Below are 24,094 nucleotides of genomic sequence, written 5' to 3' on the forward strand. Positions count from 1 at the left end.
GGGACATTATGTAGGCGGATGGCACTGCAGGGTTTGGGATAAAAAAAAAATGAATTAGTCTGCTTTTGATGGCCATTTTTAACAGCCATTAAAAATGGGTGCAAAACTGCCATTGAAAACAAGTAGAAAATGCCTGCAAAAATGGTTGAAAAATTACCACGAAAAACTGACGGTGTGCCAATTTTTCATTTGAATGCGTGAATGTGGAATTAGGGTGTGGGTGCACCAGCTGTATGATGTGCAAAAGCACACATCTTGTATGAAAACCCCCAGCATGACCTGACATAAGATGAGAGTATGCTGGGATGGTAGTACCACACATCTACATCAATGATAAATGCTGTATCAAATGCTAGACCTGACACATAAGTGGAGACTCCAGACCAGGCCCCAAAATTAAAAATATCCCAGATCAGATCACTAAACAAAATTCAGGCTCAAAACCAGACCTCAAAATTAAATCAGACTTCCAGATCAGACCTAAAAAAAAGTCCTGATCAGATCCCTCTACCTTCCCCCGCTTACCTTCCCCTCCACTGGTTTCACTTCTGTCCCCTACAGCACGAGGTCCTTACAAGGTCCGTAACTGTGACCGCTATAGATACCCTCAGAACATTGCTACTCCCTTCAGAACAACCACACTTCCAATTGTAGACCCATTGGCCCTCATATGGTATCACCAAAGAAAACATTCAGATGAACAGGTGACCACGTACCGGATGACCTCCATGTCATCCAGTGCAGGAGATGCTCTGCATGGTGATAGAAGGGGTCAAGAGCATCCATATAATATCCATATGCCAAAATATTGAAAGATCACAGACATGGTAGAATGATTTATCAATAGGTTGCTGCCCCCCTACAGTTGAGAAATTGGCCAATCATAAAACTTTGGATGTCGTTCTAAGATATTTCATCCATCTAAAATCTGATCTATTTTCCCAAATTTGATGCTCCCCCCCCCCCTCAATAACAGTGTGGTCCGAGTGTTAAAACTTACGAAGTCCCTTGAACTACATCTACTTACTGACCAGGAGGCCACTTTATTATTCTCTGAGAACTGTGACCACTCATTGTCTTACCTACGAAGGTCACCAGCTAGATCCGTTAAAACCTCAGCCTGTGGAAATTCAAATTTTTTACGATATTACTCAGAATAGGATTCTAAGTTTCCAGTGGAATTTTTGCAAGAACTTTCTTGACAGGAAAATGTATTATTTTTGTGACTTGATACTGGGAAATTGTTCATCTCCTATTAAATTTTCAAAAAATTAATTGAGCCAAAGAATATAATGGCAGGTGATTATACTCTTTAGTAGTGGTCACCAACCTGTCGCTCACAAGCAGTGGCAAAACCAAAGTTCCTGCCATGCTCTTACAATACCTGGAGAGCCAAGGGTTGAAGATCACTGGTGTATGGCTTGCTAGTCAAGCACTTTTCTTACAACCATGACAAATTAATGCCTTAATGAAATTCATGGAAAGCTACGAGGGGACACATTTGTACATACCATAGAGTCAGTGATATGGCTACTATGGTGCACATGAAGCGAACAGGTCAATTCCAGATTGATTGGCTCTTAAAGGGGTTGTCTCACCTCATACATTGGTATAATACCTCCAATGTCAGATAGGAGCAGGGCCTTCTCGAAATCTTTAGAACAGACCCCCAAAGTGAACAAGAGCACACCGCACATGCGCTTCCTCCCCCATTCATTTCAATGAGTTACTAACATACTGTAGCTGAGTGCTGGTTCGGCTATTTCTGGCAGTGAATGGAGCAGTGGCCAAAATTGCGTGGTGCGATCTCCTTTCTTTTCTATGGAACTTCGGGAAATAGTTTTTTGGAACTCTCAGAAGTGAATGAAGAGCATGCCGCACATGCTTGGTGTGCTCTTGCTCACTTTGGGGCCTTTTTCAAGAAATAGGTGTGTGTCCCACAGGTGGGACTCACAACTATCTGACATTAGTGGCATATCGTAGCGATATGCCATGGTGATACACCCCCTTTAGGTACCCACTGTACACATGAAAGTTATCGTTATCATACATAAAAAAGGAAGTGGGTTTGGGTAAACCCTACTGAAGTCTTGCGATGGTGGCACCAAGACCTCTTCTTATGAGTAGTTGGGATCGTGGTGGTGTCAAGAACTTTTATTTTTGCCATAAGCTCACAGTTCTTTACATACAAGACTGCCAAAATCATCTATTCTGAGTGAAGTTGATATTAGCCAATAGGAAATTGTCAAAGTGTTCTGCTGACCTTTGTACCATTTATACCAGTGATCAGTGACAGGCTCAGTGCCCAGATCTTTCACAATACTATCTGCTAATGTCTTTTCCCACTTGACTATTCCTTTGTCTTCTATATACCTCTAGATATCAGTGTTTGAACTGCCTAGGGAGAGGTGTTAGAACAGCACTGTACGTGGCAGAGAGTAGATGTTGCACCCCTCCATTTCTATTCAACGTAGTTTAATCACACCTAATAGCTTCAGTCATACAAATTGCAATAAACAATCTTATTTCCATGAAATCCTTGACATTATGTTGATTATGTCAAACAGATTATGCTGACTGAAGCATGAGTCACCAGTACTTAATGCATTTAAAGGCTTGAGGCAGGCTTGTGATAAGCTGAAATGATGCCTGTTCACTGATGGGTATCTAATAAAGAACACAAGGTGAAGATGCTGGCCACATTTTTTTTTATTCAGCAGTATTTAATGCCAGAGATTTCTTGTACAAGTCATTCTAAATTAGAAAGTCAGTCGGAAGACTAACAAAATAGCTTTAAGAGAAAAGTTCACGTCCTGTTGCTCTGACTTATTACTACTCGTATATCATGACCTAGATGAATAAGAAAGATACTACTAGCACCTTGTCAAAGCCTGAGGCACAAAATAATTAGGTTCCTCCTCCCATTAATGAGCCCACAAAAGAAATAACCAAACTAGAATCCCAACCACTACAGTAGTCATCCACACATGGAACTACATCACATGGAAGTACTGAACGGAGACTATAGCATCAACTCCCACCATATGAATTATAATCCAGCTATGACCATGGGCAGCTGGTGCCATTCACCACAGCACCACCTGAATGAATCTGCCTCATGTTCTCAATGAAAAATACGATCCTGGATATTACTCACTGTGAATAGCAGTCGTCATCTCATCTGCAGTTGACATGTCATTTTGCAAGGTGTTTAGTTCTTGTTCGCCTGTAGATTAAATAATTTTAACACACGGGTCAGTGTCCATTTATCATAACTAACGAGGAAAAAACTATGTTACTATTTTGTAATTCGCAGATATAAGTAAGACGAGATGGTTACTGAACGTCCATTGACCCTCCCATCATGTCACAGGATGCAGCACCGATTTTATTTTCTCTATTTCGTCTGCTCATTATCACCCCCTGCTGAGTAACATACTTTATATAACCTGCCAAGAGGATTTTAAAGTTTTTAAAGTTTCCTAATGCCAATGAACCCCTTCAGTCAAAGGGATAGGGATCTGGGGATCACACAGGACAGGAGCAGTCTAAATCCCCTGCATGCCGCTACCTTGTCTCTCGGTGATATCATCACTGTACTACATTGCGGAATGTAACTTCTAGGTGTTTTAGTCATATTTAAAAGGACATCCCTAGCAAAACTATAGTGGGCGGAGCATGACACAAAGAAGGGATGTCCAAGGTTGTTTTTCCTCATCTTGTTCAACCCATTTAAGGATTCACAAGCAAAATGCCAAATTTTCATTGTTGAATGACGATACCTTTTTAATGAACTTATTTTATCAAAGGGATGAAAATTGCAATCAAGATGCAAATTTATTGGAAGAAGTTGCAAGTCACCTTGAGACTAAAGTTCAGCTGTAGTCACTTTTTTTTCTTGGGGAAACAATGACATTGTAAGTGCAGTTGTACCACAATATTACCATAAACTGCTAATGTGGACGTAGCCTTAAGGGGCGGCTTGTCCCATGATAGACATTTATACAGTGTCTGATCTGCAGGGGTCCAATTGCTGGAGGTCCTGCCAGCTATGAGAACATGGACCCTATGATCCACCATTTGAATGGAGTGTTGGCTATCTATGTCCTGGGGTTTTCTATTCAACACCATGGGACCTTCTAAAATAGCCGGCTATCTCCAGCAGTCCCATAGAGATTAATAGAGAGGCAGCAAGCACGGGTGGCACATCGCCCCAGAGGTCAGGCCTCCGAAAATAAGACAACTGAATAGGGGGATCCGTGTTTGTAATGGGAGAGAACCTTTAAAGAGGTTGGGCCAAGAAGCCAACCACTACCCTATCAGAGCATATGGACATCATGACGTTGGGTTCATTGGCTCGGGACCCTTTTCTAGCCAGTATGGAGTTCTGGGAGACGTGTGCCATCCTTCTTCTGCTCTGTAGAAGCAGCTCCAGTTCTGGCAGATGTGTGCCGTCCATGTATTACATAGATGGCCATTCTTCTCAATGGCTGCCTTGTCATATGACATTTCCCCTGTGACTGGCCGTGCCCTCCCTGGCGAAGACTGCTGGACCTGGGGCAAACTGGCGATCACTATGGTGGCCACATTATAGAAGGGGTTGTTTTATGGCAGAATCGGTTACACCTATACTTGGACGCTAATTCTGTGGATGGAAATGTGGTGGAGATATCCTTTAACGATGATTAAATGCATATTGTGCAAATGCAAATTTACACATTATACGTAAAATGCAGGATATCTGTGTCACCGTGTGATTAGAGCATGATGACAGCTCCGAGGAGCCTGGTATTATATTATACCACATATAGCTCTAACCAAGAGGGTTTCCAAGAGATCAGAATAATTGCTTCCTCTTTCACAGTTTTCTCTTCCCTGATGACAGATCTTGTCTTTGAATGAATCTAATGATATAAGATGGAACTAGCGTGTACAGCAGATAATACAATAAATTCTAATCTTTTTTTTCCCCTGAAGGGCTAGCATTTTTATGGAGAAAATACTGTATATATTATTGCACAAATCATCCAGCCACTAGGGGGCATTCAACCAACATGGGAAAAACCTTTGTTGCTTTTGGGCAAACAGCACACCCTGTGGTCAGGAGTGATATTGCAAGTTCCTGCTAATTAAAAGGTGAGAATCAGTTGCAGCACTCTAGAGAAAAAATGTGGCCAGCACTGGAAAGCTGAAGAGCTTAGGTGCACTGGGCCCCACCTCTTGTGCACTGAAGCCTTCAAATGCATAAAGAAAAAGCTGTTTTCTTGAGAATGCTGTAACCCATTTGCACAAGACAGGTATCATTTTAATCAGCAGGATCCATCCTAGCCAGCAGTATATCTGGTCTAATAGGGTCAATCCTTCTGATGGGTGCTCTTTACCATTACTAAATTAATCTTTAGGTGCAGGAACTACTTATAAAGCATTGAATGAGCATTTTGCATCAAATTAATTTGTTCCTGATATTCTCCTTTGGTAGTTTGTCTATTGGTCTTACCACAACTTACCACTTATGGGCTCACCCCGAAAGGTACTCCAAAATTTTCCTAGTGAGTATAGGCCATACACAGAGTAATTTCTTTTAGGTTCCTGACAGCATGTGTAGCATACCATCCGATAAGAGCTAGTAATCTAAAATCATGTGGATAATGCTGTCTGAAGATCCATCTAGAATGATGCCTGGCCACCAGGAAATCACATATATTGAAGGGCCCTGGTCCTCGTAGCTGAAGACTGTGGTGGACTGAGAGTGATCTGGGTCCCATCATAGGCTTATCATAGCCAGGTAAACTTAGTTTGGGTGAAGGAATGGCACATGAGAATTGTATTATTTTTGTTGACTTTGCACTTATATTGTAAGAAATTGAGTAACAGATTGAAAGGCTGTTGACTCCCCTAATGCCCTTGCCCATGATGGACAAATTTGGTGGACCTTAAAGAGGACCTTTCATGGGATTTTTTCTTTAACTAGTACCTTAGTAAGTAGTCCTCCTGCTGCAGATGCTGTTGCTTTTTTTTTTTTTCAAATAGTTCCCAATATGCCAATTGGTATACTCGGGACAGGGAGGAGACCTCAGCCCTCCCCAGGGGGCATCTCCTTCTCCTTGGCTGTGATTCTGTCCAATTACAGTGGACTGCGTCACAGCCAGGGAGGAGACGGGCTGTTCTGGTAAATCATAAGAATAGGCTATGTAAGTGAGTACAACGAGTATTATACTCACATAACCTTCTCTTTCCCCTCTCTCAATATTCGCTAGATGGGTTTCACCATTTAAGGAAAGATCATTGATGGATGTAGCCTCATCCCTCTCTTCCCCACTGACATTAGGCACTGATTGGGTCTTCAGACTCGTCAAGGAACAGGCATTGCTAGACATACAGTCATCTTTATCCGTCCTCACCCTCAATGTTCACTAGATGGGTCTTCAGGCTTCTCAAGGAAAGGCCATTGTTGAGAATAGTATTATAATTCTCTTCCCCATCCAACCTAGTCCTACTTAGGTTTAGGTTCTCCTTTCATAGTAGATTCTATCTAGATGTCTGGATACAGTTCTCAGATGAGAGTGATGACCCATTCCCCAACACTGACCCACACTGTAACCATCTTTTGCCAAATTATCCAGAATGACTTGTGATCTTTCTTGGTTCCTTTGACAAGGTTCTCGACGTATCCTACACTACAGAAAGTTTGCAGTTCAATACAAACTTTATGTCCTGTCAAGTGATATCAGTAAATGTTAATAAATGGCAGGTAATTGACGTACCTTCTTGACTGGCCCCAAGCAATGTAGCCACACTTCTATTTTGCTGCGCTAAAAATGTACAATGTAATTAAAGAGTAATTAAAAGCCAAGACATGTATAAATTCTTAAGGATAAAGACATTACACCTTGTTAAGATAAAAAGAAACTTAAATATGGACTCATACACCCATCCCCCACACCGTGGGAAGGAAGACTTCATAGCATCTTATCCTTCACATTCACATCTGCTGTTCTCTGAAGGCAATTATAATTATAGCTGAGATATGTCATATCTAAGTATATCCTCTGGTACATATCAGAATACCCCCCTCACCGATCAGCATGAATCACTGCCTGGAAGGCAGAAGACGCAGTAGAATTGTATATTCAGGGGACACGGACAGCTGTCTAATGGTTGTCGGATGCCCAAGAGCTATAAGAGGTTGAATTTAGCACAAGCCCAATGGCTAAATAATTAGCAAGGTAGAAGACGTTCTGATGTGGGAGGAAAACTAAGAAGCTACATATGTCATCATCAACCAGGGAATCCAGATGGTTTTTAGACCTGGGAATCGTGAACAATGAGGAGTAAAGTCACATGCGGAGCCGCAATGTTGGTTGAAGTTGTGATTTGGATCTAAGTGTTGTAGTGTCATCATTTTCAGATTTGCAATGCTTTCTACTGGGAGATAGCATAACCAAAAATAATTAAAACATAAAAAACATAATAACTTTCTTCTATTAATAATGACAAAAGAGCACTGACTCCTTAAGGCCCAGTATAATTCATATGGGACTCAAGAACAATGACACACTGACACTTGGGGTACAGGATAATAACAAAGATACTTGGGGTACAGGATAATGACACTGACACTTGGGGTACAGGATAATGACACTGACACTTGGGGTACAGGATAATGACACTGACACTTGGGGTACAGGATAATAACAAAGATACTTGGGGTACAGGATAATGACACTGACACTTGGTGTACAGGATAATGACACTGACACTTGGGGTACAGGATAATGACACTGACACTCGGGGTACAGGATAATGACACTGACACTTGGGGTACAGGATAATGACACTGACACTCGGGGTACAGGATAATGACACTGACACTTGGGGTACAGGATAATGACACTGACACTTGGGGTACAGGATAATGACACTGACACTCGGGGTACAGGATAATGACACTGACACTTGGGGTACAGGATAATGACACTGACACTCGGGGTACAGGATAATGACACTGACACTTGGGGTACAGGATAATGACACTGACACTTGGGGTGCAGGATGATGACACTGACACTCGGGGTACAGGATAATGATACACTGACACTCGGGGTACAGTATAATGACACTGACACTTGGGGTACAGGATAATGACACTGACACTTGGGGTACAGGATAATGACACTGACACTCGGGGTACAGGATAATGACACTGACACTCGGGGTACAGGATAATGACACTGACACTTGGGGTACAGGATAATGACACTGACACTTGGGGTGCAGGATGATGACACTGACACTTGGGGTACAGGATAATGACACTGACACTTGGGGTACAGGATAATGACACTGACACTTGGGGTACAGGATAATGACACTGACACTTGGGGTACAGGATAATAACAAAGATACTTGGGGTACAGGATAATGACACTGACACTTGGGGTACAGGATAATGACACTGACACTTGGGGTACAGGATAATGACACTGACACTTGGGGTACAGGATAATGACACTGACACTCGGGGTACAGGATAATGACACTGACACTCGGGGTACAGGATAATGACACTGACACTCGGGGTACAGGATAATGACACTGACACTTGGGGTACAGGATAATGACACTGACACTTGGGGTACAGGATAATGACACACTGACACTTGGGGTACAGGATGATGACACTGACACTTGGGGTACAGGATAATGACACTGACACTTGGGGTACAGGATAATAACAAAGATACTTGGGGTACAGGATAATGACACTGACACTTGGGGTACAGGATAATGACACTGACACTCGGGGTACAGGATAATGACACTGACACTTGGGGTACAGGATAATGACACTGACACTTGGGGTACAGGATAATGACACTGACACTTGGGGTACAGGATAATGACACTGACACTCGGGGTACAGGATAATGACACTGACACTCGGGGTACAGGATAATGACACTGACACTCGGGGTACAGGATAATGACACTGACACTTGGGGTACAGGATAATGACACTGACACTTGGGGTACAGGATAATGACACACTGACACTTGGGGTACAGGATGATGACACTGACACTTGGGGTACAGGATAATGACACTGACACTTGGGGTACAGGATAATAACAAAGAAACTTGGGGTACAGGATAATGACACTGACACTTGGGGTACAGGATAATGACACTGACACTCGGGGTACAGGATAATGACACTGACACTTGGGGTACAGGATAATGACACTGACACTTGGGGTGCAGGATGATGACACTGACACTTGGGGTACGGGATAATGACACTGACACTTGGGGTACAGGATAATGACACTGACACTTGGGGTACAGGATAATGACACTGACACTCGGGGTACAGGATAATGACACTGACACTCGGGGTACAGGATAATGACACTGACACTCGGGGTACAGGATAATGACACTGACACTTGGGGTACAGGATAATGACACACTGACACTTGGGGTACAGGATGATGACACTGACACTTGGGGTACAGGATAATGACACTGACACTTGGGGTACAGGATAATAACAAAGATACTTGGGGTACAGGATAATGACACTGACACTTGGGGTACAGGATAATGACACTGACACTCGGGGTACAGGATAATGACACTGACACTTGGGGTACAGGATAATGACACTGACACTTGGGGTGCAGGATGATGACACTGACACTTGGGGTACAGGATAATGACACTGACACTTGGGGTACAGGATAATGACACTGACACTTGGGGTACAGGATGATGACACTGACACTTGGGGTACAGGATAATGACACTGACACTTGGGGTACAGGATAATAACAAAGATACTTGGGGTACAGGATAATGACACTGACACTTGGGGTGCAGGATGATGACACTGACACTTGGGGTACAGGATAATTACACTGACACTTGGGGTACAGGATAATGACACGCTGACACTTGGGGTACAGGATGATGACACTGACACTTGGGGTACAGGATAATGACACTGACACTTGAGGTACAGGATGATGACACTGACACTTGGGGTACAGGATAATGACACTGACACTTGGGGTATAGGATAATAACAAAGATACTTGGGGTACAGGATAATAACACGCTGACACTTGGGGTACAGGATAATGACACTGACACTTGGGGTGCAGGATGATGACACTGACACTTGGGGTACAGGATAATTACACTGACACTTGGGGTACAGGATAATTACACTGACACTTGGGGTACAGGATAATGACACGCTGACACTTGGGGTACAGGATGATGACACTGACACTTGGGGTACAGGATAATGACACTGACACTTGAGGTACAGGATAATGACACTGACACTTGGGGTACAGGATAATGACGCTGACACTTGGGGTACAGGATAATGACGCTGACACTTGGGGTACAGGATAATGACACTGACACTTGGGGTACAGGATAATGACACTGACACTTGGGGTACAGGACAATGACACTGACACTTGGGGTACAGGATAATGAGACTGACACTTGGGGTACAGGACAATGACACTCGGGGTACAGGATAATGACACTGACACTCGGGGTACAGGATAATGACACTGACACTTGGGGTACAGGATAATGGCACTGACACTTGGGGTACAGGATAATGACACTGAAACTTGGGGTACAGGCTAATGACACTGACACTTGGGGTACAGGATAATGACACTGACACTTGGGGTACAGGATAATGACACTGACACTTGGGGTACAGAATAATGACACTGACACTTGGGGTACAGGATAATGACACTGACACTTGAGGTACAGGATAATGACACTGACACTTGTGGTACAGGATAATGACACTGACACTTGGGGTACAGGATAATAACAAAGATACTTGGGGTACAGGATAATGACGCTGACACTTGGGGTACAGGATAATGAGACTGACACTTGGGGTACAGGATAATGGCACTGACAGTTGGGGTACAGGATAATGAGACTGACACTTGGGGTACAGGACAATGACACTGACACTTGGGGTACAGGATAATGACACTTACACTCGGGGTACAGAATAATGACACTGACACTTGGGGTACAGGATAATGACACTGACACTTGGGGTACAGAATAATGACACTGACACTTGGGGTACAGGATAATGACACTGACACTTGAGGTACAGGATAATGACACTGACACTTGTGGTACAGGATAATGACACTGACACTTGGGGTACAGGATAATAACAAAGATACTTGGGGTACAGGATAATGACGCTGACACTTGGGGTACAGGATAATGAGACTGACACTTGGGGTACAGGATAATGGCACTGACAGTTGGGGTACAGGATAATGAGACTGACACTTGGGGTACAGGACAATGACACTGACACTTGGGGTACAGGATAATGACACTTACACTTGGGGTACAGGATAATGACACTGACAGTTGGGGGACAGGATAATGACACTGACACTTGGGGTACAGAATAATGACACTGACACTTGGGGTACAGGATAATGACACTGACACTTGGGGTACAGGACAATGACACTGACAGTCGGGGTACAGGATAATGACACTGACACTTGGGGTACAGGATAATGACACTGACACTCGGGGTACAGGATGATGACACTGACACTTGGGGTACAGGCTAATGACACTGACACTCGGGGTACATGATAATGACACTGACACTCGGGGTACAGAATAATGACACTGACACTTGGGGTACAGGATAATGACACTGACACTCGGGGTACAGGATAATGACACTGACACTTGGGGTACAGGATAATGACACTGACACTTGGGGTACAGGATAATGACACTGACACTTGGGGTACAGGATAATGACACTGACACTTGGGGTACAGGATAATGACACTGACACTTGAGGTACAGGATAATGACACTGACACTTGGGGTACAGGATAATGACACTGACACTTGGGGTACAGGATAATAACAAAGACACTTGGGGTACAGGATAATGACGCTGACACTTGGGGTACAGGATAATGACACTGACACTTGGGGTACAGGATAATGACACTGACACTTGGGGTACAGGATAATGACACACTGATACTTGGGGTACAGGATAATGACACTGACACTTGGGGTAGAGGATAATGACACAGACACTCGGGGTACAGGATAATGACGCTGACACTTGGGGTACAGGATAATGACACTGACACTTGGGGTACAGGATAATGACGCTGACACTTGGGGTACAGGATAATGACACTGACACTTGGGGTACAGGATAATGACGCTGACACTTGGGGTACAGGATAATGACGCTGACACTTGGGGTACAGGATAATGACACTGACACTTGGGGTACAGGATAATGACACTGACACTTGGGGTACAGGATAATGACACTGACACTTGGGGTACAGGATAATGACACTGACACTCGGGGTACAGGATGATGACACTGACACTCGGGGTACAGGATAATGACACTGACACTCGGGGTACAGGCTAATGACACTGACACTCGGGGTACAGGATAATGACACTGACACTCGGGGTACAGGCTAATGACACTGACACTCGGGGTACAGGATAATGACACTGACACTCGGGGTACAGGATAATGACACTGACACTCGGGGTACAGGATAATGACACTGACACTTGGGGTACAGGACATTGACACTGACACCTGAGGTACCCAATAGTCACCAAACTGATGGGGCTCACAAAGTAAATTCCTAGCAGTATATTTTTGGGAACAGGCTGCAAACCTAGAGGAACACGGGGAGAACATACAAGCTCCATGCAGATTTAGCCTTTGGTTGGATTCATGCCTAAGACTCCAGAGCTGCAGAGTAAAACTATTAACCATTGAGCTGTTGTATTTCCAACCACTGATGTGTCGCGCTTCTCACACTTTACCCTAAATCTGATGGTCCACTACAGAACTTCATATCCTCCATTATGAATGCTAAATGACAACATACCCCATATTATTACAGGTGACACAAGCAGACAGTGCTCTGGGGATTATTGAACCAGATAGTAAGACTTACATTTGGAGTCCACGATCATGTCCGCATTCTTGAGTGTAGTCTCAGGGGGGACTGAAATAAATGAATACAGAAGAGGTTTATGAGTTTTTCATGGAAGGTAATTTCACAAGGGATCAATGAAATCATGTCCAGGGGAACATAACTGATTACCTCTACCAACCTTATTTTGGCCATGATTGTCCATAACTTCCCAAACTAATACAGACCCCAGATCAGACTGCCTAAATAAATACAGACTTTAAATCCCTTCTATATAGACCCCCCTTTAAAAAATAAATAAAGATGGGGGACAGATAATGTTAAAAATAAAAAAGAAGCATTACTCACCTCCACTGATCTCCCTCCATTGCTGTTCTGAAGCTGCTCCAGTTCCTGCTGCTCCCCACTTCCTGTCCCAGCTCAGCAGCCTGAAAGTGCATAGAAAAGGTCCACCTATCAATCACTGGTAGGGTCACAGCCAAGGCCAGTGATTGGATGAATGGGCCTTTCCTGGCATTTCTGGGACACAAAATGGAAAGCAGCAGGGACTGGAGCAGGTGCAAACAACAGTGTATCGGTGGAGGTGAGTAATGCTTCTTTTGATTTTTAAAATTATTTGGCCTCCTTTAAAAAAAAAAATAATTCCTCTTTTGGAAAACCCCTTTAATGCAGACCCCAAAACCAGATCAGCCTGTCTGCATTCCTGCAGTCCATTCCCAAGTGTCGCCACATACAATGATGCCAGACGGTATCAGGACATTGGCTGAAATGTCAACTGGGAGTAGGGTGAATCAGAGGGTAAATCAGCCATTGATTCTACTGGGAATCTTTTTGGTAGGCCTCTGTGGCGGGGCAGTGGAGCCGATCCTTCCTAAAGAAGCACTGTCAGCACAACAATACAGGGCGCCAGCTGTAAATGTAAGTGCTGCGCACCGAAAGCTGCGGCTTTATACGACCCCTAGAGGGCAACTGTCCATTTTAGCGAGAAATCTCCTTGTAAAATGTATTTCATGTTCCCGTCAGAGCGGCCAATCATATACAAAATGTGCTGCAAAGATGGCTAAAGAGATGACAACCACATCGCGGCCTACTGGAAATGGCTAAGGGGAAGAGAAAAACACCCCTTAGGTATTTTGCATCATGGTCCAATAGAGGGCCCTGTAGTCGGGGGACACTATTTTGTGGTCATTTTTGTGCACAACCCAAAGTTCTGATTGTTGCAATATATGATTCTATATAGCATGGAAACTCCCTTCAAGACGCTCGTAACGTAATATAAAATGTACTTGTATTCTTAAAGGAAATCACTTGCAATAAGGAAACCACCACATGAGAGGGCGCCAGAGGTTTTCCTCCATATCTTAGGGTCATCTGACGTCTCTGCAGGGTTCACTGGGTTGACATTGTGTTATTTGTACCTGTAACAAGAGTCGGGCAAAATGCGATATCCATTCCTTTCAGCGAAGAGTTAATGTGCGTGTTCACAAAACATTCAATAGCGGCTTTGTCGCAGTCACAGAGGAGTTTCTCACAATGGTTGCCAGATTCTAGGGGGTAAGAAAAACACAGGACCCCATTTATAGATCTGCTTTCCACCATCTGTACTGCTTTATAATGACATGTACAATGCACTCAGACCCCTGCCGTAACCCTTCCAAAGTCTTATTAAAGGGGGGATTGTAGTAAAGTATAAATACGCTTTAATTAGGGTTTACTTGGATTTCAGGTCGTTATTATGTCTTGCATGGACGCAGGTCCAATCATCTAACACTGCAGTCCTGAGTAAAGCCGCATCCGCTCCGCTTCATGATATGATATCATTGATCACATTTTTTTTATTTACCGTCCTATTGAAGTCAGAGCTAAAGGAAATAGAAAAACTCATGCCATGGATGGAAACTGTTGCAATCTGTGACACCAGTTTTTTTAAAAGTAATTTTTCATCTTTTATGTGACAAAATAGAGGACAAATGGGGCAAACATGAGCCAATCTATCAACCCTTGTACCTAAAAAGGCTCATTGGCTGCAGCAATACGAATTATTACAGTTAACGGTATATACCATAACCGTATTATGTAATATGTTGTCTACGAATAAACTGCAAATTGTTAACCGGTTGTGAAAGTGCGCCTCTCACTGTCGACCCATTTGGTCCAGCGCCCTTCCGTTTCTACATATTATGTATTATGAGATGGGCCACAATATACATATCATTTGCCCAGAACTTAAAGGTTATACACACCTTTGGAAGCATTTTTTAAATTATGGCATTGTACTCATTTTGAGCTCAATTGGTCCTTTAATACAAATGTTGAGCCCCTTTCTCTGTACAGCCTTAAGATTCTCTGGTAGCAAGCTGTGTTTTTACTGTTTCCCTTCAGGCAGCTGACCTGACGGTTCCTTATCTCTGCTCTCTGACCTTATAAACACTCGTTATAGCTCAGTTCTTATCTTACTTACTAAGATTGTGGCTTAAATACGGTAAGTGTTTATGACTGTCACGGCTGAGGATGGGGGAAACCCTCAGCCGTGTGATGCCTGATGGTGTAGTGGCTACTCGGCCATGAGAACAGGATAGGGAGCAGGTCACCTCCTCACGCATCCCTAACCTGACCCTAACTCCTAACCTGCATGGGCCGACCTTGATGGTAGGAGGACCCATGCGCAGGAACCTCGGAGCCCTGACTTACCCTCCGCAGGTCCCTGAGCTAGGAGCTGGGTAAGACGACCTACTCCTCCTAGGCACGGAGGAGCAAGAGTCTCAATGGCCAAGCTGTTGGGAAAAGGGGAACATAAACAGCCTTACGGGAATGGCAGGCGAACACCAAGTTCCACCAACCTGCCACAGCCTTGCTGACTGGATCCCTGAACTAACAGGAAACCAGAACCGTAAGCTGCACCAACATAGAAAGGTCCCAACAGAACAACATACCACATCACACACATAAAGACATCAACAACACGACAATACTTTAACATAGCAACAATACTTTATGACCACAGGGGTGGCTCTCACTGGCAAGGAAGATGGAGGTCACAGGAGGCTGCTCCAGCAAGCATGGCTGAAGCAACCCACTGAGCCATGCTAAACACCCAGGCTATATAGGCCAAGAAGCCACACCCCACAGTCGGACACACCCAGTGACATCACACCCACACTGGGAAGGGAGTTAACCCTTCCAGCACCACAGAAGGGAAACTCACATAAAGGGGAAGTGTCCAACAGTAGCAACACACTGTGGTTGTTGCCGCTGGCAACGACATGGGTGGCAACTGTGTCCTGGGAGATAGCCCGGAGGCCGGGACACTGCCACCACATGTACAGACAGCCAGACGCTGCCACGGGCAACCACAGTGCAGGAAGAGTGTCAGTGCACACCACACATACTACACAGAGTGCACACAGACATACAACACAGTGAACACAATACTCACACCTAACATAGCGGTTGCTAGGTGCAACCGCATGCACAGCAGGAAAGCTGCTACATACATACGTTGTCAGCGGCAACCACAGGTGAGGCAAATACCACTGCCCTCACCTGTGATTGACAACAAAACCAAACCGCTGACAATCGCATGCGGTTGAGAGTCACGGTCATAGCCATGGCCGTGACAATGACCTTTTAGTAGTTTAAGGTTTATTAGATGACCAGCACAAAGTGAAAGTGAAAATAGGATTCACACAGCTACACAAACAGTTAACCCTGTGTGACCGAACGGCTCAATATTTTTAATAACGACCAACTTAAAAAATTATTTTAGCCCTAAATGAATAAAATGCAATCATAAAAATTCTCCCGAAAGTGTGCATAGCCTTTAAAGGGGTTCTCCAGGAATAATGACTTTTTATCTAATGCCCCAGCCCACCTCTGTAAATAGAAGATTCATCATTACCAGCTCACTGCCGCTCCGTTCCTCTGCACTGCCTCCGCTGTGCCCATTTTCCAGTCCTCCCGCCACTGCATGGGCATGGTCACATGCATGCTCCACCAGAGCGGTTACGTGGCCACAAGTAGCACATAACATGACCGCTGAAGCCAGTGATTGGCTGCATTGGAGCATGTGACCAAGCACATGTAGCACCAGATGTAAACAGTCCGGGGACTGGTACATGGACATGCGGGTACCAGAGAGTAGGACCTAAGAGGCGGGAGCAGGTAAGTATGAATCTTCTATTTACGGAGGCAGGAATTAGATAAAAAGTTATTATTCCCAGAGAACCCCTTTAAAAAGGAGCCGTCGCCTCTCCCGGCATGTGTGTTTTAGTGACTACTTACATCTGCAGATCAGTGTGTTAACACGTGAGCCCAATGGTGTAACTCAATACCAAGCTTTGCACATTGGTGAACTAAGCCAGCGCGATAAGCTTGTCTGTTAACGTGCCAGTATTTCATTTGATGCCAGCTACATTTTTATTCCGCTGACTCTTTGTTGTGCCATTCATTTATTATTCCTGCTAGAAGTTACAAAGGAGTTGCCAGTAGTCTGCACTGAAGGTCCAATGGGTTTTACTAGTCTCACACTATCCAATCAATGCTGCCAGTGTCAGACAGTGCAGACTGCTGGCAATTCATTCATAACTTCCAGCAGGAATAATAAAGGAATAGCACAAAACATAGAATCGTAAGAATAGATACTTCAGAATGCTCAACTGTGGCTGCGGGGCATGCTCAGTGAGCCGTTCACTTCAGCTTGCATACGCACACACTTGCACCATTGTGACTCTGATGTGACTTAGGGCATCATGGAATTTGTGGATCTCAACTATTGATGGAACCACAGACATGACTTGCTCCCGATACTGCAGAAGCAACACAAAGCTAATAGGCAGTATTACTGTCAGGGGCCCAAAGTCAACCATGGTCTGACACCCACCCGTTACCCTCCAGTCACTGCAAGGGATCTGTTGTACAAAAAGGTCCTATTTAATAGATACAGAATAGTGCATAGGCCTCCATTTTTATTCTGTTTGCTCAGCCCCCGAGGAACTCCAATTGTATAATATGGGTTACTGCATAAAGATCATAAGATTTCCTTTTATTTTGCTACATAAATAAATATGACATCCTTTTTCAGATGCCCACCATGCTGTATACAGTAGGTTTAATAGAAATAATAGGTAATTCAGGGGCCCTGACCACTTGCCTATATGGGGCCCAAATATTTTTGATGATGATAGTCCTGCATTAAGTAGATAATTATAAAATATTAAATATTATATTGGCCATATTCCACAATAAATCTATGTGTCTATAATCCCTAATATACCCCCTTTATGTTTTCTGATGACTGGATCTGGACACCTTTGGAGCCATCAATGGAAATTATAAAGCAAATAATCCTGTTTTTCATGGCCTAGCCTCTCCCGATGGCTCACCGTAGGCCTGGACCAGTATATTTGTAGATAATATTGCTAGCTCCATGGTCGTACTGACTCCACATCCAAACAAAAAAGTGGCTCCCGTCTCTTTGGGCCCCTCCCTTAAAACATCTGTAAAGTACCCATGCCCATCTTACCACAGGTTAGGTTCTTGGTGAGACAGCTAGCATCTGCAATTATGTTAGATGGGTCCCACATACACTCCATCTCCACCGCTTCTTCATAACACTTCCGATGCTGGAAACAACAACTGAAATAAGACAACAACAAAAACAGTTCATCTATTGCCTTGCCCAATGTAACCAATCACAGGCTTGGTGAAAAAAAACGTCTTTCATCCAAAAACAGTGCCACAGGTTGTGTATGGTATTGCAGCTTAGTTCCGTTCAATTCTATGAAGCAGAGCCAAAATACCAAACGCAGCCTGTGGACAGGTGTGGGGTTGTTTCTGGAAGAAAGCAGCCATGTTTTCTAATCCTGTACAAACCTTTTAGGAATGGCTCGGTGGGTCATGTACAGTAACTGTGGTCTGGTCTTCTACTGTCTTACCTGTCGGCTGCATCTATGGGTAGACCTTCCAGCTCATATCTACAGGCACATCCATATTCTTCCAGGTCCTTGGGACACAGTCCAGTTACACATTTAAATTTGCTCACGAAATTAAGTAATGCTGGGAAATTGGTAAATATGACTTGTAACCAAGTAAAATGGGAACCCAGGCAATCTGTGGAATAAAAGAGAACATGTTACAGGCCTGTAGAGCAGTGAAGGAAGGGACAACGGCGGGCAATCACATTGTAGGGTGAGGTAGCGGGTATATGTTAACAGAATATGGATGCTAGAGGCTCATCTATGCAAATTATGTAGTTCTCCTCCACGAAGAAGAAATCTGTCCCTCAAGTCACCTAATTAGTGTCACATGATCTCTCACATTATCCGAGTATAAATGACCTGTTCGGAACGACCCAGAGTTGCAGCATTACTAAGCAAGCAACAATCAGACCAAGTTTCCTGACAAGAGAAGGCCCACTAAAACTCACAGACCTGGCAAAGAGGACACTAATCAGAGATTCAACAACAACACTAATGATAACAATGAAAAAGCTCTAGAGATCCGCAGAGGGGATGGAAGGATCTGTCCAGAGGACCACTATGAGCCGTACACTCCACAGAGGAGATGGAAGTTTCTGTCCATAGGACCACTATAAGCCGTACACTCCACAGAGGAGATGGAAGTTTCTGTCCATAGGACACTATAATCCATAGCCTCCACAGCGGAGATGGAAGGATCTGTCCATAGGACCACTATAAGCCATACATTCCAAAGAGGAGATGGAAGTTTCTGTCCATAGGACACTATAAGCCATACCCTCCACAGCGGAGATGGAAGGATCTGTCCATAGGACCACTATAAGCCATACCTTCCACAGTGGAGATGGAAGGATCTGTCCATAGGACCACTGGAAGCCATACATTCCAAAGAGGAGATGGAAGGATCTGTCCATAGGACCACTATAAGCCTGAACACCACAGAGGGGATGGAAAGATCTGTCAATAGGACACTATTATAAGCCGTACACTCTACAGAGGGGGATAGAAGGATCTGTCTATAGGACCACTATAAGCCTGAACACCACAGAGTAGATGGAAGGATTTGTCCATTGGACCACTATAAGCCGTACACTCCACAGAGGAGATGGTAGTATCTGTCCATAGGACCACTATAATCTGTACACTCCACAAAGGAGATGGAAGGATCTGTCTATAGGACCACTATAAGCCATACACTCCACAGAGGAGATGGAAGGATCTGTCCATAGGACCACTATAAGCCATACACTCAACATAGAAGATGGAAGTATGCATCCATAGTACCACGCAAGCCATACACTCCACAGAGCAGATGCAATCATCTGTCCATAGGACCACTATAAGCCATACACTCCACAGAAGAGATGTAGGGATCTGTCCATAGGACCACTATAAGCTGTACACCCCACAGAGGAGATGGAAGGATCTGTCCAAAGGACCACTATAAGCCATACACTCCACAGAAGAGATGGAAATATCTGTCCATAAGACCACTATCAGCAGTGAACTCCACAGAGGAGATGGAAGGATCTGTCCATAGGGACACTATAAGCCATACATTCCACAGAGGTGATGGAAAGATCTGTCCACAGGACCACTATTAGCCGCACATTCCACAGAGGAGATAGAAGGATCTGTCTATTGGACCATTATAATCTGTACACTCCCCAGAGGAGATGGAAGGATCTGTTTATAGGGACACTACAGGGAGTGCAGAATTATTAGGCAAGTTGTATTTTTGAGGATTAATTTTATTATTGAACAACAACCATGTTCTCAATGAACCCAAAAAAATCATTAATATCAAAGCTGAATATTTTTGGAAGTAGTTTTTAGTTTGTTTTTAGTTTTAGCTATTTTAGGGGGATATCTGTGTGTGCAGGTGACTATTACTGTGCATAATTATTAGGCAACTTAACAAAAAACAAATACAGTCATGTGAAAAAATTAGGACACCCTTTGAAAGCATGTGGTTTTTTGTAACATTTTTAATAAAAGGTTATTTCATCTCCGTTTCAACAATACAGAGAGATTAAAGTAATCCGACTAAACAAAGAAAACTGAAGAAAAGTCTTTTCAAGATCTTCTGTAAATGTCATTCTACAAAAATGCCTATTCTAACTGAGGAAAAAGATAGGACACCCTTGCCCCTAATAGCGAGTGTTACCTCCTTTGGCTGAAATAACTGCAGTGAGACGGTTCTTGTAGCCATCTACCAGTCTTCGACATCGGTCTGAGGAAATTTTACCCCACTCCTCAATGCAGAACTTTTTCAGCTGTGAGATGTTTGAGGGGTTTCTTGCACGTACAGCCCTTTTCAAGTCACCCCACAGCATCTCAATGGGATTCAAATCTGGACTTTGACTTGGCCATTCCAGGACTCTCCATTTCTTCTTTTTCAGCCAATCTTTGGTTGATTTACTAGTATGTTTTGGGTCATTGTCATGTTGCATGGTCCAGTTCCGCTTCAGCTTTAATTTTCTAACTGATGGTCTCACATGTTCTTCAAGCACCTTCTGATACACAGTAGAATTCATCGTGGATTCTATGATGGTGAGCTGACCAGGTCCTGCTGCAGCAAAGCAGCCCCAAACCATGACACTTCCACCTCCATGCTTCACAGTTGGTATGAGGTTCTTTTCTTGGAATGCTGTGTTTGGTTTACGCCAAACATGTCCTCTGCTGTTGTGTCCAAATAATTCAATTTTGGACTCATCTGTCCAAAGAACATTATTCCAGAAGTCCTGGTCTTTGTCAACTTTATCTCTGGCAAATGTCAGTCTGGCCTCGATGTTTCTCTTGGAAAGCAAAGGTTTCCTCCTTGCACACCTCCCATGCAAGTTAAACTTGTACAGTCTCTTTCTGATTGTAGAGGCATGTACTTCTACATCAACAGTAGCCAGAGCCTGCTGTAGTTCTCGAGATGACACTTTAGGGTTTTTGGAGACCTCTTTTAGCATCTTGCGGTCTGCTCTTGGGGTGAACTTGCTGGGGCGACCAGTCCTGGGCATGTTGGCAGTTGTTTTGAAAGCCCTCCACTTGTAGACTATCTTCCGGACAGTGGAATGGCTGATTTCAAAATCTTTTGAGATCTTTTTAAATCCCTTCCCAGACTCATAGGCTGCTACAATCTTTTTTCTGAAGTCCTCTGACAGCTCTTTTGCTCTCACCATGGTGCTCACTCTCACTTCAACAGTCAGGAGCACACCAAACTAAATGTCTGAGGTTTAAATAGGGCAAGCCTCATTCAACATGCAGAGTAACGATCTACTAATTATGTGCACCTGGTGTGATATACCTGTGTGAGATCTGAGCCAATTTAAGAGGGAATACATGTGAGGGTGTCCTATCTTTTTCCTCAGTTAGAATAGGCATTTTTGTAGAATGACATTTACAGAAGATCTGGAAAAGACTTTTCTTCAGTTTTCTTTGTTTAGTTGGATTACTTTAATCTCTCTGTATTGTTGAAACGGAGATGAAATAACCTTTTATTAAAAATGTTACAAAAAACCACATGCTTTCAAAGGGTGTCCTAATTTTTTCACATGACTGTATATACCCATTTCAATTATTTATTTTTACCAGTGAAACCAATATAACATCTCAACATTCACAAATATACATTTCTGACATTCAAAAACAAAACAAAAACAAATCAGTGACCAATATAGCCACCTTTCTTTGCAAGGACACTCAAAAGCCTGACATCCATGGATTCTGTCAGTGTTTTGATCTGTTCACCATCAACATTGCGTGCAGCGGCAACCACAGCCTCCCAGACACTGTTCAGAGAGGTGTACTGTTTTCCCTCCTTGTAAATCTCACATTTGATGATGGACCACAGGTTCTCAATGGGGTTCAGATCAGGTGAACAAGGAGGCCATGTCATTAGATTTTCTTCTTTTATACCCTTTCTTGCCAGCCACGCTGTGGAGTACTTGGACGCGTGTGATGGAGCATTGTCCTGCATGAAAATCATGTTTTTCTTGAAGGATGCAGACTTCTTCCTGTACCACTGCTTGAATAAGGTGTCTTCCAGAAACTGGCAGTAGGACTGGGAGTTGAGCTTGACTCCATCCTCAACCCGAAAAGGCCCCACAAGCTCATCTTTGATGATACCAGCCCAAACCAGTACTCCACCTCCACCTTGCTGGCGTCTGAGTCGGACTGGAGCTCTCTGCCCTTTACCAATCCAGCCACGGGCCCATCCATCTGGCCCATCAAGACTCACTCTCATTTCATCAGTCCATAAAACCTTAGAAAAATCAGTCTTGAGATATTTCTTGGCCCAGTCTTGACGTTTCAGCTTGTGTGTCTTGTTCAGTGGTGGTCGTCTTTCAGCCTTTCTTACCTTGGCCATGTCTCTGAGTATTGCACACCTTGTGCTTTTGGGCACTCCAGTGATGTTGCAGCTCTGAAATATGGCCAAACTGGTGGCAAGTGGCATCTTGGCAGCTGCACGCTTGACTTTTCTCAGTTCATGGGCAGTTATTTTGCGCCTTGATTTTTCCACACGCTTCTTGCGACCCTGTTGACTATTTTGAATGAAACGCTTGATTGTTCGATGATCACGCTTCAGAAGCTTTGCAATTTTAAGAGTGCTGCATCCCTCTGCAAGATATCTCACTATTTTTGACTTTTCTGAGCCTGTCAAGTCCTTCTTTTGACCCATTTTGCCAAAGGAAAGTTGCCTAATAATTATGCACACCTGATATAGGGTGTTGATGTCATTAGACCACACCCCTTCTCATTACAGAGATGCACATCACCTAATATGCTTAATTGGTAGTAGGCTTTCGAGCCTATACAGCTTGGAGTAAGACAACATGCATAAAGAGGATGATGTGGTCAAAATACTCATTTGCCTAATAATTCTGCACTCCCTGTATAAGCCATACACTCCACAGCAGAAATGGAAGGATTTTTCTGTAGGACCACTAAAAGCCATATACTCCACAGACAAGATGTCCATAGTACCACTAGGAGCCATACACTCCACAAAATAAGGCTTTAAGGAAGAGTGGCTACAATAAAAAATTTGCTTATAAAAAAACATTAGAAGTTAGCCAAACAGCTTGTGGCAGACTCCTCAAACACAAGGAA

General features: G+C 43.7%; 1 protein-coding gene across 1 annotated transcript in view; it reads right to left on the reverse strand.

The window, feature by feature from the left end:
• Positions 1 to 24,094, reverse strand: part of OC90 (otoconin 90) — a 70,257-nt gene that overhangs the window by 43,880 nt on the left and 2,283 nt on the right. Inside the window, exons 3-6 of the mRNA XM_044293684.1 lie at positions 18,950 to 19,124; positions 18,538 to 18,650; positions 14,435 to 14,563; positions 13,038 to 13,088 (exon numbers count right to left, since the gene is read on the reverse strand). Of these exons, the coding sequence (XP_044149619.1) occupies positions 13,038 to 13,088; positions 14,435 to 14,563; positions 18,538 to 18,650; positions 18,950 to 19,124 (468 nt within the window). The remainder of the gene's footprint in view (positions 1 to 13,037; positions 13,089 to 14,434; positions 14,564 to 18,537; positions 18,651 to 18,949; positions 19,125 to 24,094) is intronic.

The sequence above is a fragment of the Bufo gargarizans genome, chromosome 5 (assembly GCF_014858855.1).
Source record: "Bufo gargarizans isolate SCDJY-AF-19 chromosome 5, ASM1485885v1, whole genome shotgun sequence".
Classification (NCBI taxonomy): Eukaryota; Metazoa; Chordata; class Amphibia; order Anura; family Bufonidae; genus Bufo; species Bufo gargarizans.